Below are 17,930 nucleotides of genomic sequence, written 5' to 3' on the forward strand. Positions count from 1 at the left end.
TCTGGGAACTTTTTGTCTTGTTTGAAAAGATTGATGGACATGGCCAATGTGGCCAACAGCAACCTCCCAGGTGGGGGAAAGAGGGGGGCATACAGACTGACATATATTTTCTGTGTGGGGGGAGGAAAAAGAGAGAGAGAGACACTGACAACTTAACAAATAACCCCTTTGCTTCTCCCCCCGCCCAGCCCCGCAGTTCTCTTCCAGAGTTGACCAGTGCTGTCCATCTGCCCATTCTTCTGATGTTGGGAGGAGTTGCCCTCAAAGGTGGCTTGCTTGTCAACACTCCACCATCTGGTGCCTACAAACTTGGCCGGCAAAAGGCCTTTCTGGAACCTTTGAAGTCGGAGGGAGGTGTCGCTGGGAGAGTCCTCCTGTGGGGAAAGGAGTGTAGGGAAGAAGGAGCTGTGGAAGGAGAAGCATGGGCCAAGTGGTCCATGCGTGTTCCCTCTTGGAGGAGAGAGAGCGGTGTGGCAGTGCAGAAAGCGGCCGTTGTGCCATTGGGGAAGGAGGACATTCTTGAGTGCAGGGGAAGTCCGAAGTGAGGGCACACCAGAGCCTCGATGCTCCGTGAATCCTGTGCCTGTAAACCAGGAAGTGTCTTCTCCAAGGTCACCAAGCCTAAGAACTGGAGTCCTGCAAGAACCACAGAAGGAGAAAGGAGGCCCTGAAGTTGTCTGGAAGGTTTCCAGGTTGAAGTAGAGGAGATTCCCTGGCTTGATTGGTGGTAAAATGGGCCTGGGGAGTTGTCCCTTGCCTCTGGAGAGCTTTCGGCTACCTTGGTGGCCTTGTTGGAGTAGGACATCCATTCTAGAGCTGTGCTTTCCAACGTTGGGAACTTTGTGGACTTCAACTCCCAGAATTCCTAGGAATTCTGGGAGTTGAAGTCCACACTTCTTAAAAGTTCTCAAGGTTGAGAAATTTGGGGAGGTGGGAAAGACAGTTGTGGAACAAAGCTCATGTGGTTGACCGAGAACAAACCGTAAATTGAAGTGGCTTTTTTCTGACTCAAATTCTTTTCTGGATTTGGCAGCCCACTCAATGGTAAGCTCACCAAACTTCAAAAATTGCCACAACGCAGCCCTAGGATGTCTCGCTTTCAGCTTAGGCCCTGCCGCTCCTAAGTTTGTAACTGAGATGATCCAGTATGTGAAGTGGATACAGCCCTTGTGAAGTTGGCATGAGGAATCTGCCCCTTTGGGTGAGGAATGACAATCTGGGCATTGACGAAGGAGGAAAAGTAGGGGGAAATGGTTGGCAGAAGCTAGGGTGGGACTTCTGGCATGGACCTCCTCTTTTGTCTCAAGTTACTAGCTCTCATGGGCCATTCTTCCCCAACAGGAGGCATAATTTTTCAATCATTTCATGCTCAATCTCAAGAGGAGCCTAGGACCTTCTTCTCCTGTGCCACAGCCAACTCACCATGGCCAACTCACCATGGCCAATTCACCGCGGCCAACTCACCATGGCCAACTCACTATGGCCAACTCACCGTGGCCAACTTACCAATTGCCCAACTCACCATGGCCAACTTGCTGCAAGACAACTCACTGAAGGACAAGAGTTATACTAATATCAAAGAAATGGTGGAAGAGACTCATTAAAGGATACAAAAGGAGTGACGAAAATGAAAATAGTTTTTCATTTATTTTAAATAATTAAATCAAACGGTTAAATTGTCCCACGGCGAGTTGGCCATGGCAAGTTGGCCCATTCCGTCTCCTGCTGTTTCTTCAGAAGAGACTCCAAACTGTTGCGTCCATGATACTCACTTCCCCTCTGACGTCGGCAGAGAGTTCAGACTTTCACATATAGTGCCACTGGCCCTCCATACCCATCGTCATTCCCATTGGTCCTCGAGGAAGAGGAGAAAACAGAGGATTAAAACCTTCCTACGAACGATGACCCCCCATCGCCATCCTCACTCCCCTTAAGGCATCTTTCTAAGGTCAGGTCAACCTGACCTTTCCTATTCCTCAATGGCTTAAGACAACAAGCTTTTTCAACCCAACAGGGATCAAGGGAGGGCAACTCAAGTGATCTGCTTGACCCACGTTGACTTGGTAGAACTTCAGAGATGATCTTCATGCAAGTTCTCAGCGAGTCTGATTTGGCCTAGAGGCCATGATGTCAAGGTGGGCATCTCAAAGTCCACCTTTCAAGGAAAATGCTATTTGGTGAAGGACCAATTCTTACATTGGTGTCCAGAGGGTGGGTTTAAAACAGTTGAGATGATGGCCAAGTTATGCACAACAACACACACACACAAACACACACACACACAAAGAGATGGGACTTGATTAGGTTGTCACCATCTTAATGTTTGGTACCTTTTCCTCATTGTCCATGGTAGACCCCCCCATGGCATCTGCTAAGAGGTTTTATTTTTTTACTAGCTCGATACCTGTGCTTTGCTATGAAACTATGTGGTCGGGCTTAGATTTTGGGGAGGAAAAAAAGAGGAGGGGGGAATTGTGCCTCTGCCTACTAGCATCCATCGGTATTCATCTGGCTAGCGTCCTGTCAGTGTGTGAGAGCTGTTTGGAAACTGAAGCAGTATTTGCTGTGTGAACAAGGAGGAGAAAGCAAGGAGTCTGGGTGTGGCTTAGCTCAACTGTTCTACACTAAAGTTGCTTGGTGCTCTGAAACTGAAACTCCTCTGCTTGTGTTTTGCATTTGGAACAGATTTCTTTTCAGGTGGGGAGGAGGACTAGAACTCCTTAGCATCAGAGCGTGTTAATAATAATAATAATAATATAGGAAATACAAATGCTCTGATGGTCATTTCGAAAAATCCTTTCTTAGTGAGCACCTAGAAGCCAAGAGGAACATACGTGCCAAATTTCAAGCTTGTAGGTTTTACGGTTCTTGGAGATTTCGTGATGATGCATGAGTGGTATTTCACTTTTATATTAATAAGAATATTTCATTCATTCAGATCTAGGATGTCTTATTTTTGTGTTCCCTTTATTTTTTTGAGCAGTGTATATAGATTTTTTTTTAGTAGATCTATCCCCCACCAACATTCTTTGTTCACTGTGGGGCATTTTTTGCCAAAAACTGGAAGTAAATCCTGGCCAAAAAACCTCCTCAGTTTTAATCATGTGACCAGGGGACGTTGCAAGTGGCCACAAATACAGGCAGATCGCTAAGGCATCTGAAATATGGTCCTGTGGCCACCAGGAAGGGGGACACTGGCTGCAGGAACTTCAGAACCGGATCGTCACTACTTTTTAGCGGATCCATTGCAACTTCAACGACTCCCTGTACTGGATTATACTTTGGGTAGTGTAGGAGACGAGCCGATAGAGCCAGGGGGTGGAGTTAAGGGAGTTATCAGCCTAGAATCATTACGTCCCCACAAATGGTCTCAGTCCAACCCCTCTGGAATTCTGCTGACTCTTATCTGGAGCCAATTTAGCATCGAACGTTAGTTGACCAGATTCTTGTATACAGGCCTGAGCGATAAATCTTCTTAACTGCAACTTAACTATGGCTCTTTGAGCCTGACAGGTGGGACCCCGCCACACACTGCTCCCTCTTTTCGCACCAAGCCCCCCCCCCCCCAACCAAGGATATTCCTTCTGGAAAAGAAAAGTAGATTGGGCTACCGAGGTTAACCTTTGCTGAAGAGCTGTGGAATTGTGGCTCACCTGGGGGATGAATTGTCATGCGCTGTTGTCCATCCATAACATAACCTCCCATTTGCTGCCTGTCGGGACTATACGGTGTACCTTGACCTGATCAGAAGAGAAAAGAGAACAGGTAAGAGATATAAGGCTATCCAATTTCTGCAGATATTTAAAACAGAAAGTAGTTTGGGTTGGTTGGGGCATGGGGGGGCCATCCAACTGCCTCCTGTTTGGAACATGTTCCCCAAATCAAAGCACGTTTGGTCTAGTTGGTTAAGGCACCAGGCTAGAAACCAGGAGACAGTGAGTTCTAGTCCTGCCTTAGGCATGGAAGTTGGCTGGGTGACTTTGGGCAATCAATTAAGTCAGGTCTTCAAACTTGGCAACTTTAAGCCTTGTGGATTTCAACTCCCAGAATTCCTGAACTAACATGACTGGAGAAGGAATTCTGGGAGTTGAAGTCCACAAGGCTTAAAGTTGTCAAGTTTGAAGACCCCTGTCTTAAGAGACTGGGAGTTTTAGTCCCGCCCCAGGCATGAAAGCCAGCTGGATGAATTTGGGCCAATCACTAGGAGACAATGAGATCTAGTCCTGCAATACACATGAAAGCCAGCTGGGGGACCTTGGACCAATCACCAGGAGACTGGGAGTTCTAGTCCACCTTAGGTGTGAAAGCCAAGTGGGCGACTTTGGGCCAAAACCTTTCTCAGTCCAACCCGCTTCACGGGGTTGTTATTATGGGGGGTGGGGGGGAGAAGGAGGAAGGCGTATTATTGCCATCTGGAGAGAAATAAAATTAAAAAAAAATAAGGCATTAAAATCTCGGCATCCTTTTGGCTTCTGAAAGTGGCTGGGCAGTATGTTGTTGAAAAGGAGCATCCTGAGAAACCTTTATATAGAGTGACTTCTTTCTGCAGACCCTTTATAGAATGGAATCCCTCCTACCTGTGCGATTTGATTGGTCGATCATAGGTTGAACTATGCGCCTTCGGGCATTAATAAACCTGCAGGAGATATAAGGAGAAGGATGTTCCACTAGTTAATTGTTCTCACTGTTGAAAGCTGTGTGTATACCTACACCACAACATATACCGTTTCCCCGAAAATACAAACTACCCTGAAAGTAAGTCCTAGCTTTGATTTTTACATGTGCACCCAAAATAAGCCCTAGTTAAGATCCCACCCACTCCAAGGTGCACGGGTAAAAATTAAGCTAGGGTGGGATGGGGTGGTGGTGGAGCTGCCTTACTACTTACCTTTGGACAGTTGTAGCCAGGTCTCGCACACCTGCCTTGCCAGTCCATTTCTTCTGCTGCTGGCAAGGCTGCCAAGGCTTTGCTGAAGGCCTCTGTAGCTGGTAAGAAAGGTCTGGATCGATCCAGAGCTCTGTTATCGGCTGCAGAGGCATTCAGGAAAGCCTTGCCGGCCACAGAAGAAGAAGCTCCTGAAGGCCTCTGACAGCGAAAAGGAGAGCGGGGGGTGACGCGTGCAAGCAAGGTTAGTCAATGGATGACATCCCTGAAAATAAGACCTGGTGCCTTTTTTTGGTGGCAAAAAAATATAAGACAGGGTCTTATTTGGGGGCAAACACAGATTGTAGAATCCATGATGTGCCAAATCAAGCATCAGAAAAGAATTTAATTGATGGAAAGAGCCAAGATGAGCTCCAAGGGAGCTGGAAGAAATGGGTTTGTTCTTGAGAGCATCTGCAGATAATTTTCATGCTGCTGCTCCCATATATGCACTCCAATGTTCAGTGTATCTTGTACAAATGTGGGAATCTTTTTTTTGTTTTTACCTGGGTCTTATTTTCAGGGAAACATGGTAAGTGCATATAAATATTAATCCCTGTCCATCTTGAATGTGTGGCAGAAAGAGGAAACTTGTGAATTCACAAGGTTGATGCCGTGTGAAACCAAACTGTGATTGAATCTGGATGTTCTGCTTCGGGTACCACGAAGCCCCCACCCTCCCAGAGGGTAACAAGGAAAACAGGTCATGTGAAGAGGATGTGTAGCATCCCAGACAACCCTGTGGACGGACCCTGCTTGAGCACTGCTTATGTGCCATGTCCTGGATAGAACAATGATCTTTTCTGCCGTCCTCACCACTCTCTGCAAGTGTTGTGGTTAGCCGGCAGCAGGTGCAGATCGCCGAGGAGAGCGAGGACTCAGGTGAGGGGCCAGGACCATTAGGGAGTGGACTGCTGCCTTCAGAGATAGTGGGGGCTGGCAGCAGCGATGAGGAGGTTCCCGAGGAGCCTGTGCAAGTACATGTGAACGCAGGGCTGCTTGCAGGAAAGAGTAGCTGCAACAGCACGGGTGACTCGGGAGTAAGGCTGCAAGGGAATGGCCCCTCCTTCAAGAAGATAAAAGCCAGCTGTGAATCGGACGTTCTTTGCAGGAAGCAAAGACATTTTGAAACTCAGCCTCGTGGACATTACAGTTGCTATTTGAAGACTCTTGTGCTGTGAAATATTTCTTATCTGTGATTCTTGGCAGTCTTGCACATTTTTGGCGAGGTTTGTGCGTATCAAAGTTAATTAGTTTGCAGCAGCCTTTTAACCAGGGATTCGTAAGAGTCATTAAAAGGTTTCTGTTCCGTTTAGTTATTGTTTGTCCTATTGGAAAAAGGGTTTGGGTCAGAACAGTAACCTTGGGCAACTGGAAGATGTATGGACTCCCAACTCCCAGAATTCCCTGCTCATTATGTTCCCAGAATTCCCCAGCCTCTACCTCTACGTTCAGCAGGTCTTACATCCGCAAAGTGTGGCATCAGTGACAGAGGGAGCTTTACAAGCAGGGGTAGGGCGGATGAGACACAAATTCGGCCAGAGGAATATTTCCTATTTCTTGCCTTCTCACTTTCGAATTCTTACCAGTTGTTGACTTGCAGAATTGTGAGTCCCGTGTCCTGGGCCAACTGTTTTTTCTGTTCTTCTGAGGGATAAGGGTGCTGCACAGACAAAAGAGAGAGAGGAAAGCGGTGGTGGGATTCAACCGGTGTAACAACCGGTTCAGTGAGTGTGAGTTTTGCACGCGCAGCATTTAAAAAATGCCCCATTTTCAGCTCTAAAACTTACTGTTAGGATTCCGGCAGTGACCCCCCCCCCCAATTAAATCATGAGCCTGGAGCCAAGCTTCCAAAACTTCAAAAAGGATTTATTGGGAGTTAACATGTCCGGCACTGCCTGGGTGTAGCCAACTCTGACTCAATTCATTGTCACTCTTGACCCTGTTTTCCCCCACCCCCTGGGTGTATCCTAATTCATATTCTCCAATGGGACACATCCATAGCCCAGAGTCATCAATCATGCTCTCCAGTTAGATATGTGCATGGTAGAAACTTCAGTTGCCTAGTTACTATCTACGAAAACATTCATAGTTTTGGTTTGCAAGCTGCCGCATTGCTCCCCGCTCCCCTTTCTGCTGGTAACTCTAAAAAGACCATAGAAATATTTTATGAGTTGACACTTACTTTCTATTGCAGCCCTGGTGAGTAAAACAGCTGATGCGCGGCAACCCGCTGTGCCACGCGTGAATCAGCTGGGCTGCAAAACACAGAAACCGGTCCAAACCAGCAGAATCCCACCCCTGGAGGAGAGGATATTCTCCAAACTTTGACCCAACTCTGTTTGCTCCCTGGGTTTCAGAACCAAAGGCAAAAAAAAAAAAAGTTGTGCTTTCAAAACGCTAATGTTTATATTATTACGACTCTTTTTTTTTTTTTAAAGCCACAGCAAAGATATATAGATATATTTCCTTCCTTCTTCCACCATTCCGAATCCTTGCCTTGTCTTCCGAGGAACTTGGGATACCGTGTATGTGGAAGACACAACAGCCCTGCAGAGAAGTGTGTCCTGGAAAGAGAATGATGGGGCCCCAAGTTTTTCTTATGTAGAAAAAAAGGAGGGGAGGGGAGGGGGGAGGGAGGAGGGAGAAGAAGGAGAAGGAGAAGGAGAAGGAGAAGGAGAAGGAGAAGGAGAAGAAGAAGGAGAAGAAGGAGAAGAGGAGGAGGAGGAGGAGGAGGAGAAGAAGGAGGAGAAGAGAAGAAGGAGGAGGAGGAGGAGGAGGAGGAGGAGGAGGAGGAGGAGGAGAGGAGAAGGAGGAGGAGAGGAGGGGAGGAGAGAAGAAGGAGAGAGGAGGGAGGAAGAAGAGAGGAGGAGGAGGAGGAGGAGAGGAGGAGAAGGAGAAGGAGAAGGAGAAGGAGAAGGAAGAGAAGAAGAAGAAGAAGAAGAAGAAGAAGAAGAAGAAGAAGAAGAAGAAGAAGAAGAAGAAGAGGAGGAGGAGGAGGAGGAGGAGGAGGAGGAGGAGGAGGAGGAGGAGGAAGAAAGAGAAAGAAAAAGAGAAAGAAAGAGGAGAAGGAGAAAGAAAGAGGAGAAAGGAGAAAGAAAGAGGAGAAAGGAGGGGGAAAGGAGGGAGAAAGAAAGAGGAGGAGAAGGAGAAAGAAAGAAAGAAAGAGAAATAGAAAAGAATAGGAGGAGGAGGAGAAAGAGAAGGAGAGCGAGAAAGAGGAGGAGGAAGAGGAAGAGAAGAAAGAGGATGAGGAAGAAGAGGGGGAGGAGAAGGAGAAGGAGAAGGGAAATGGCGCCTTGCTCCTCCTCCTTGACTGGAGATGGACACCAACCTAACTTCCTCTCCTTCCCTCCTTGCCTGGCCCTTTTCGCTGCCAGCTCAGATGATGGATGAGCTAGTCTTGGCTCAGAGGTCACAGCCAGACCCTCCGTAAGTTCCCCCCACCCCCACCTGACAACCAGGTGATGGATGAGCCAAGGTCCTCCCAGACCTCAGAGGTCACAAGGAGTGGAGGCACCAGCCAGGGGGACCAATTCCAAGTCTTGGATCATTACCCCCTCAGGTTTTTGACACCTTGGCCTTCATCCCCCTTGAGTTTCCAATCCAGCTGGGGCTTCCAGTTGGAAATGGGGTTTTTCAGGAACGGGGAAAAATGTCTCCATCAACTACTGTCCGTGTTTGGTCCGATGCAAACATCTGGACTGCCACTCTAGATAGGCAATGGCCGATAGGACAGCACTCCAAAGGGTTAATGTCATTGCCCAGAGGATCCTGGGTTGTCCTCTCCCCTCTTTGGAAGAGCTTTAGGGCTCCCGCTGCCTTAAGAAAGTTCAAAACATCCTCAAAGATCCATCTCATCCTGGGCTCCCTTTTTTTGAACTATTACCATCTGGCAGACAGTACAGGATAATAATAAAAACAAGGACAAATAGGCTGAAAAACAGCTTCTATATCCCGGAGCAATAACTCTATTGAATCCAACTGTATAGTGCAATATTAATGCAATATCAGGGTTTTTAAAATTCAATTGTACAGAATATGAAGGATGTATGCTTTTGTTTTATTTTTTATGTATAACCAGCTCTATATCCATGCTTTGCTACAAAATTATGTGATCGGGCTTAGTTTGGGGGGAGGAAAATAAGATGCCACTGCCTTACACGCATCCATCGGTACTCATCTAGTTAGCATCCGGTCAGTGTGTGAGAGAGTTGAGGGCTGTTTTGAAATTGAAACACTATTTGCTGTGTGAGCAAGAAGGAGACAGCAAGGAGCCCGGGTGTGGCTTAGCTCAACTATTCTGTACTCAAGCTGCTTAGTGTTGTGAAATTGAAATGGAAACAGAAACTCCTCCCCTCGGCTTGTGTTTTGCATTTGGAAGAGATTTCTTTTCAGGTGGGGAGGGGGAGTAGAACTCCTTAGCATCAGAGCGTGTTAATAATAATAATATACAAAATACTGATGCTCTGGATGGTCATTTTGAAAAATCCTTTCTTAGTGAGCCCCTAGAAGCCAAGAGGAACATAGAGGCCAAATGTCAAGTTTGTAGGCTTTACGGTTCTGGAGATTTCGTGATGATGCATGAGTGGTATTTTGCTTTTGTATAGATAGATGTTTACCAAAGATGGCATTTAATTTCGTTGTACAAGGTGCAATGACAATAAACTAAAAAAAACAACCACCTAGAAACGCTAACACCAGTTGCTCTTATCCATTTTAGCCCAGAGGGATTCTCTCCCTTAAAGCCAGCTGGTTAATTGAAGAGTTCAGAGTTTCACCTACTCTGTTCGGATGCCAGTCCGCCCTGGGAGGGAAGACCACCTGCCTAAATGATTTGGGTCTGCAGGGTTGATGGCCGACAGGCTCAGCTCCTGCAGGGATGGAGAAAGTAGCTCTCTGCCAGCCCAGTGTCCATTTGCTCTTGGCTGAATGACTTGCTAAAATCTCCACTGATGTCACCACTGTTTGGGGTGAGGGAGGGGGTGGGCTCCTATCACCCAGAGAGGGACCGAGATTGCAGGAAGGGGCCCAATGGAGGAGAATTAGTAAAATGGCTGGCTGGCTGGCTATACTGTAGATAGGTGGTAGATATGTGAGCAGGTAGGTAGAAAGATTAGATAGATAGATAGATAGATAGATAGATAGATAGATAGATAGATAGATAGATAGATAGATAGATAGATAGACAGACAGACAGACAGACAGACAGACAGACAGACAGACAGACAGACAGACATAGAATAGGTAGATAGAGGAATGGATGGAAGGTAGAAGGATGGATGGTTAGATGAATGGATGATAGATAAATAGATATAGAACAATGGATGAGTGGCTGGATGGCAGATGGATGAAAGAGGAATTGATGGGTAATAGATAGATAGATAGATAGATAGATAGATAGATAGATAGATAGATAGATAGATAGATAGATAGAGATGTAGGTAGGTAGAGATTAGATGGATGAATGGATGGATAAAGAGAGAGAGAGAGAGATTAGATAGAGAGAGGGGGTAGGTAGGTAGATGGGGATAAAGAGAGAGAGAGAGAGGTAAGTAGGTAGGTAGGTACAGATTAGATGGATGGATGGATGGAGTGAGTGAGAGAGAGGTTGATTGGATGGATGGATGGATGGATGGATAGATAGATAGATAGATAGATAGATAGATAGATAGATAGATAGATAGATAGATAGATAGATAGATAGATGATGATAGATGGATAGATAGATAGATAGATAGATAGATAGATAGATAGATAGATAGATAGATAGATAGATAGATAGATAGATAGACAGAGATAGATGTAGGTAGGTAGAGATTAGATGGATGAATGGATGGATAAAGAGAGAGAGAGAGATTAGATAGAGAGAGGGGTACGTAGGTAGATGGGGATAAGAGAGAGAGAGAGAGGTAAGTAGGTAGGTAGGTACAGATTAGATGGATGGATGGATGGAGTGAGTGAGAGAGAGGTTGATTGGATGGATGGATGGATGGATGGATGGATGGATAGATAGATAGATAGATAGATAGATAGATAGATAGATAGATAGATAGATAGATAGATAGATAGATAGATATGCTTTTTCCAAAAGGGAGTGGACTTGCAGCTTTTCTTTGAAAACTTTTCCCTTCTCAACCAAGAAGCTTCTTCACTTCTAACTGAACTACTCGGCACACTGGGTGCTGCTGTGCCTAAAGACCCAGGCAAGCACTTGAAAACAATCGACGCTGACAAGATCACCCTTGGTCAGCCGCAGAAGGCCACCTTACGGGGATCTGCTCACCTAATCCGCCGATACATCAGGCAGTGCTAAACACTTGGGAAGGGTTCGACTAGTGATTTGTGATATGAAACCCAGCACAGTCATCTCGTTTGCTGTGTGTACTGTCAGTTTTTTGTGCATAATGATAATAATAATCATCATCATAATAAAATGAATGTCTCTGGCAGGGCAGTGCCAAGCCTGATCCGCCTCCCCCCACCCCTTACCCATAGCTGCCTCCTCCCTCCCCTCCCTGCCAGTGCTGTTCAGGGTAATTGGCCAGAATTGATTACCCTTCACCAGCCTCTAATAGCTTTATAGCTCCTTCAATTAGCCACTAATTGGCCAGCGCTCATTAACTTGCCTTTGTTTAACTAACCAGGGAAAGGCACTATCTAATTGCCTGCAGACAGCATGGAAGGAGGAAGCCGTTGGGCGGTGGGCATGGAAGGATGTAGGATGTCTCTGCTTTGCCCGGATGCCCACCGAGGATCTTCTGGGTTGCAACACCCGCCCACCCACCAAACTGAACAGACTTCAGACCACGAACACCTTTCGAGTTCTTACCGACAAGTGTTGGAAAAGCCACGCCCGCATAATATTCGTGGCCACCTTGGGGAAAATGCCACGTTTCTTGTTTCTCTTCTTGTCCCGATCCAGGTCGTCGTCTTCTCCCGTGCTGGGCGAGGCCACGCTGTTATCCAGACAGTCTCCTGTGAGAGGCAGCGGGTGGAGAGAAGGAGAGGAAAGAGAAGAAGGGAGGAAAGGGAAGAGAGGAGGGGAGGAGAACAGGGGAAATGGAATAGAGAAGAGGAAGGGAAGAGGAAGGGAAGGGAAGGGAAGAGAAGAGAAGAGAAGGGAAGGAAGGGAAGGGAAGGGAAGGGAAGGAAGGGAAGGGAAGGGAAGGGAGGGGAGGGAAGGGGAGGGAGGGATGGGAGGGAAGAGAAGAGAAGAGAAGAGAAGAGGGAAGGGAGGGGGAGGGGAGGGAAGGGGAGGGAGGGGGTGAAAGGGAAGAGAAAGAAGAGAGAAGGGAAGGGAGGAGAGGAGGGGAGGGAAGACAAGAGAAGAGAAGGAAAGTGGAGAGAAGAGAAAAGGAAGAGAATGGGAAGAGAAATGAATAAAAGAGGAAGAGAAGAATGGAGAATAGGTAAAGTGGAGAGAAGAGAAAAGGAAGAGAATGGGAAGAGAAAAGAATAAAAGAGGAAGAGAAGAATGGAGAATAGGTAAAGTGGAGAGAAGAGAAAAGGAGGAGAATGGAAAGAGAAAAGAATAGAAGAGGAAGAGAAGAGAAGAATGGGGAACAGGAAAAGTGGAGAGAAAAGGAAGAGAATGAGAAAAGAAGAATAAAAGAGGAAGAGAAGAGAAGAAGGAGGGTGAAAGGGAAAAGTGGAAAGAAGAGAAGAGAAGAGAAGAGAAGAGAAGAGAAGAGAAGAGAAGAGAAGAGAAGAGAAGAGAACTTTAACTCAGATCTAGTCAGCTCAGGACAGTGAGGTAGGTCCTCTTGAAACAGGATGAAGCCCTCCAGCTGGGCTGGCACTTGATGGTTGTTGTGATCCAGTAGATCTGGAATGGGGTGGGGGCATGTGTGCCCATTTGGGGAAAGCTAACTTAAGGACAAGCCTTGAAACTTTATCAAGTGTGATCCCTTATAGAAGAGGCAGAGCCCTCTAGAGGCCAGAGGATCTGCACCCCTCACAGGAGGGCAATAAACCAACATCTTATTCAATAACAAACTAATTTTGATTTCCCTTTATTACCTGCCCCACGAAGGCTCACAGTTTGGCCACGCCATGCAGCAGTGGGAGAGAAACTGGAAAGTCCAACCAGCATTGCTTTTCAGGATTCATTTGGCTGGCTAGGAAAGTAACCGTCATCCTGTGTTTGGCCAGGATTGGATAGATCTCTGACCTTTCAAATTCCACTGAGCTCTTTGCTGCAGAAAAACAGTTTATCTTTGGTAACCTAATCCTAGCCAAACAGGGGACCCACTCAGGCTGGTAAAATCTAGGGCTGAAGTCCAGTTAACTGGAAATATTTTTTTTTTCCTTTTGGCTCCTGCATTCCTTTTTTTAAAAAATACATTGTTTATTTTATTTAGAATACATACATTCATTTCATCTTTCATTTCACAGTGTGTCTTGTGCCATAACAATTAAATTTTACAACCATATTCATTATTTTAAAATTAATTCTCTATTCTTGTCATATTCTTATCATGTTAGTTTACAAATTATTTCTATTACTATAAGATTTCTCTTCTTTACGGATTCAATTCTATTAACATATTTTCTGAATTTCAATGGTCTAATAGTTATTTCCAGCTGTCATATTTTTTTCTCTAGCCATTGATAAAATAATTCCCATGTCTGATAATATTCAGTTTGTTCCTTCTCTTTAATTGCAGGTGTTAATCTGTTCATTTCTGCACATTCTAGTATTTTCCTTATTACATCCTCTTCTGTCGGAATCTTTTCATTTTTCCAATTTTGTGCAAATACAACTCTAGCTGCGGTTACTACATGGATAATTAAATATATCTTCTCTTTACTATATGCTTCTGGTATGATCCCCAACAAAAAATATTTTAAGATTTAAAACAATATGGCTCCTGAGTTCCTAGCTTGGTGGTAAATCAACATTCCTGTTATAACTGTTGAGCTATTTTTGTCCCTCCTAGGCCAACAATCTTAGTAGCTTTGAAACTGAACTACCTGTATAAGTGATGGATTCTATTCTTCTCCCTTGGTTTTGTTTTGTTTTGTTTTGAATTGATCAAACTAGGCCATTTCCACACTCAAAAAGAGAGAGAAAATGGTGTGCACGGCTGGAACGTCTGCGGTGGAACGAGCACTTTTCTTGTCTTACCTAACAAGGCCCAAGTCCAAGGTTTTTCTCCTTCTGACAGTCCCAACCCCCTCGAACAGCTGCTCCGCTCTTATATCCTCTGGCTAAAATTGTGCTTAAAAGCCTTGCCTGGAGGGGATGTAAATTATGCATCCCACAGTCCTCCTCATCAGTCACTATATGAGTGCTGACCCTACTGCGCTACCTTCTTTCTCGCTCCCCAAAGAAGATGTGCAAAGTCAAACAACTGGAGTGGGTGTGCGAGAGTATCGGGAAAAAAATGGCACAACTCTTCCTCAGAATGTCCTTTGCCATTTAAGGAGGTATTGACTTCAACCCCCAGAATTCCTCAGCCATTAGCCACTGTCAAAGATATGGACTTCAACTCCCAGAATTCCCCTACTGGCTAAAGCTTATCCTGATCCCCTTTGGAACATTGTATAAAATGTCCCCTTCTCTTACCGTCATCATCATCCTCTTTTAATGACCCCATAATCCCTTGCGGGGTGGAGTTTGGGCAACTGAATGGAGCTAACAGAGTGTTTACTGGCCAGATGCCCTTCCTATCCCCAGAGTGGAGTTTTTTTTTTCCCAGCAGATATATTGTCACTATGCCCAGAGACAGAAACATCTGTCTCTCCTTAGGATCGAACTCACAGCCTCCTGATTGTGAGGCGAGAGCCCATAGTGAAAATGTAGGGCCTCCACCACCTCTACCTGGCCCCCTCCTCCTTGTACCTTGCTCACTGCAGTTGTCTCCACTCTGGGAGGCAATCCCACCGCTGGAGGGTCCCGGTGTTCCTGAGGGTGTCGACCCGGTCTCATCATGGTCTCGGATCCAGGAGTTGCTCTGCACACAAAGAGAACAGGGCGTCATTCACAGAGACCAAACCCTGGGGCTTGAGTTCTGGTCCCCCACATAGATAGATAGATAGATAGATAGATAGATAGATAGATAGATAGATAGATAGATAGATAGATAGATAGATAGATAGATAGATAGATAGATAGATAGATGAGATGATAGGATGATAGATAGATAGATAGATAGATAGATAGATAGATAGATAGATAGATAGATAGATAGATAGATGATGATAGATGAAAGAGAAGATAGATAGATAGATAGATAGATAGATAGATAGATAGATAGATAGATAGATAGATAGATAGATAGATAGATAGATAGATGATAGATGATAGATAGATAGATAGATAGATATATAGATAGATAGATAGATGATAGATAGATAGATAGATGATAGATAGATAGATAGATAGATAGATAGATAGATAGATAGATAGATAGATAGATAGATGAGATAGATAGAAAGATGGATAGATAGAGAGATAGATGGATAGATAGATAGATAGATAGATAGATAGATAGATAGATAGATATAGCTAGATAGATGAGACAGAAAGATGATAGATAGATAGATAGATAGATAGATAGATAGATAGATTGATTATAGATAGATGATAGATAGATAGATAGATAGATAGATGATGATAGATAGAAAGATGATAGATAGATAGATAGATAGATAGATAGATAGACAGATGATAGATGAGACAGAAGGATGAAAGATAGATAGATAGATAGATAGATAGATAGATAGATAGATAGATAGATAGATAGGGATGATAGATAGATAGATAGATAGATAGATAGATAGATAGATAGATAGATAGATAGATAGATAGATGAGACAGAAAGATGATAGATAGATAGATGATAGATAGACAGCCTCCTTGCTGTCTCCTCCTTGCTCACACAGCAAATGCTGTTTCAGTTTCCAAACAGCCCTCAACTCTCTCACACACTGACAGGACCCTAGCCAGATGAATACCGATGGATGCTGGTAGGGAAATGCACAATTTACCACCACCACCCTTATTTTCCTCCCCCAAAACTAAGTCCGATCACACAGTTTCTTAGCGAAGCACAGCTATTGAGGTAGTATGAAAATAATAGCTGTAATTATGATGTACAACAACAAAAGAGACTATATTGTATGACGACGAGAATAATAGTTATAACCCGGATTTATACTATGATGTACTTTTTAAGAAAAGGACTTGATATACATTGCAAAATTGGAAATGTGATGAATAATAACAGAAAATGTACCATAAAAATGTTCTTTGAAAAAAATATTGAAACCCTTGCTACCATATCCCCCCTAGTCTTTCTTTCATTCGAGTAGCCCTACCCGATTCCTGCAACTGGTTTTCATCAGAGAGGCTATTGCTCCACCCAGAACTACAGCTTCACCTGTTGAATCTCCACCTGCCTCCAAGCAGTGGAAAGCACAGGAAAACCTCCCTTGATTTTTTTTTCTTTTGTTAAGCTGGCCGTTCCAAGCCTCCTTCTAGAATAGAATAGAAAAAGAATAGAATAGAATAGAATAGAATAGAATAGAATAGAATAGAATAGAATAGAATAGAATAGAATAGAATAGAATAGAATAGAATAGAATAGGAGAGGAGAGGAGAGGAGAGGAGAGGAGAGGAGAGGAGAGGAGAGGAGAGGAGGAATGGAGGAGGAGAGGAGAGGAGAGGAGACGAGAGGAAAGGAGAGGGAGAGGACGGGAGGGAGAGAGAGATAGAATAGAATAGAATAGAATAGAATAGAATAGAATAGAATAGAATAGAATAGAATAGAATAGAATAGAATAGAATAGAATAGAAAAGAATAGAATAGAATAGAATAGAATAGAATAGAATAGAATAGAGAAGGAGAGAGGAGAGAGAGAGAGAGAAGGAGGAGAGGAGAGGAGAGGAGAGAGAATAGAATAGAATAGAATAGAATAGAATGGGAATAGGAATAGAATAGAATAGAATAGAATAGAAAGGAAGAATAGAATAGAATAGAATAGAATAGAATAGAAATAGGACAGAATAGAATAGAGCAGAATAGAATAGAATAGAGAAATGAACAGAACAGAATAGAGTAGAATAAAGTAGAGAATAACAGAGTTGGAAGGGACCTTGGAGGTCTTCTAGTCCAACCCCCTGCCTAGGCAGGAAACCTTACCCCACTTCAGGCAAATGGTTATCCAATAGTTATTCTCTCCTAGCCCACCCCCACCCCACCCCGCTCGCCCTCCCCACCCCACCCCTTTCAAGAGGGCTGCTGCAGCGGGGGGATTCCTACCATCCCCATCCCCACCCCCCACCCCCACCCCCCCCGCGGGTCATTATCTTGCTCCCCCTCCTCATTTCAACCCCTTGAACTAAGTTCAAAGGGGGTACAAGAGGGCCTCCCCAGGTTGCCCTGGGAGGATCCAGCCGCTACCAAAGGGGCTCGGGTTGCAGCCACTTCCACCCCTCCACCCCCACTGGCCAGGTTTGGGGGGGGGGGGAGAGCTCGCCCTCACAGCCCCGCTGCCCTGCCTGATTAACCCACCACTCGCTGATCACAGGGAGTCCCGCAAAGACCGAGCGGGTGGGTGGGGGGCAGTTCAAGGGGTTAAGGAGCTGCGGCTTTAGAGGAGGGGGGTTCGGCACTTGCTGTCCCACAGTAAAGGGGAAAGTAGGGTGGGTGGGTCAGGGGGTCACTATGAGGAGTTCTGGGAAGCGAAGGGAGCAACACTCCCAGTTAATGAAGACCAGATCTCACTGAGCTCCTTGATCAGTGAGCCGCGCGCCTAGATGAGGCTGGGATACCCCCCTCCCTGGGCAATCCGAGACCCTCCCTCTCCCAACACCCCCACCACCCCTTAAAAAGGGACAGTGCCCTGACCCACACAGCGAGAGGGTTTTTTTGTTTTTTTGAGGAGAGGGTTGGAAAGAGAGTGGGATTCACACGGCTGGGCTCTCCAGCAGTTCTGAGCAGGATCGGGCAGGGAAGAAGGTTTGGGAGAGGAAAGAAAGGGGTCCCTCCCTTCCCAG

The 17,930-nt window shown here is 45.2% G+C and overlaps 1 protein-coding gene across 3 annotated transcripts in view; it reads right to left on the minus strand.

Annotated features, from left to right (window-relative positions):
• MEIS3 (Meis homeobox 3) overlaps window positions 1-17,930 on the minus strand; it is a 54,411-nt gene continuing 36,481 nt past the window's right edge. For all 3 annotated transcript variants that reach the window (XM_087971206.1, XM_087971205.1, XM_087971204.1), the window contains 7 exons: window positions 14,772-14,883; window positions 11,757-11,902; window positions 6,511-6,587; window positions 4,578-4,636; window positions 3,654-3,740; window positions 1,773-1,855; window positions 1-636 (listed from right to left, as the gene is read on the minus strand). In XM_087971206.1, the coding sequence (XP_087827332.1) occupies window positions 1,806-1,855; window positions 3,654-3,740; window positions 4,578-4,636; window positions 6,511-6,587; window positions 11,757-11,902; window positions 14,772-14,883 (531 nt within the window). In that variant the 3' untranslated portion in view covers window positions 1-636; window positions 1,773-1,805. The remainder of the gene's footprint in view (window positions 637-1,772; window positions 1,856-3,653; window positions 3,741-4,577; window positions 4,637-6,510; window positions 6,588-11,756; window positions 11,903-14,771; window positions 14,884-17,930) is intronic.

Source organism: Notechis scutatus, chromosome 8 (genome assembly GCF_049901735.1).
Source record: "Notechis scutatus isolate UNSWTSFEM ecotype Mainland chromosome 8, rNotScu1.2, whole genome shotgun sequence".
Taxonomy (NCBI): Eukaryota; Metazoa; Chordata; class Lepidosauria; order Squamata; family Elapidae; genus Notechis; species Notechis scutatus.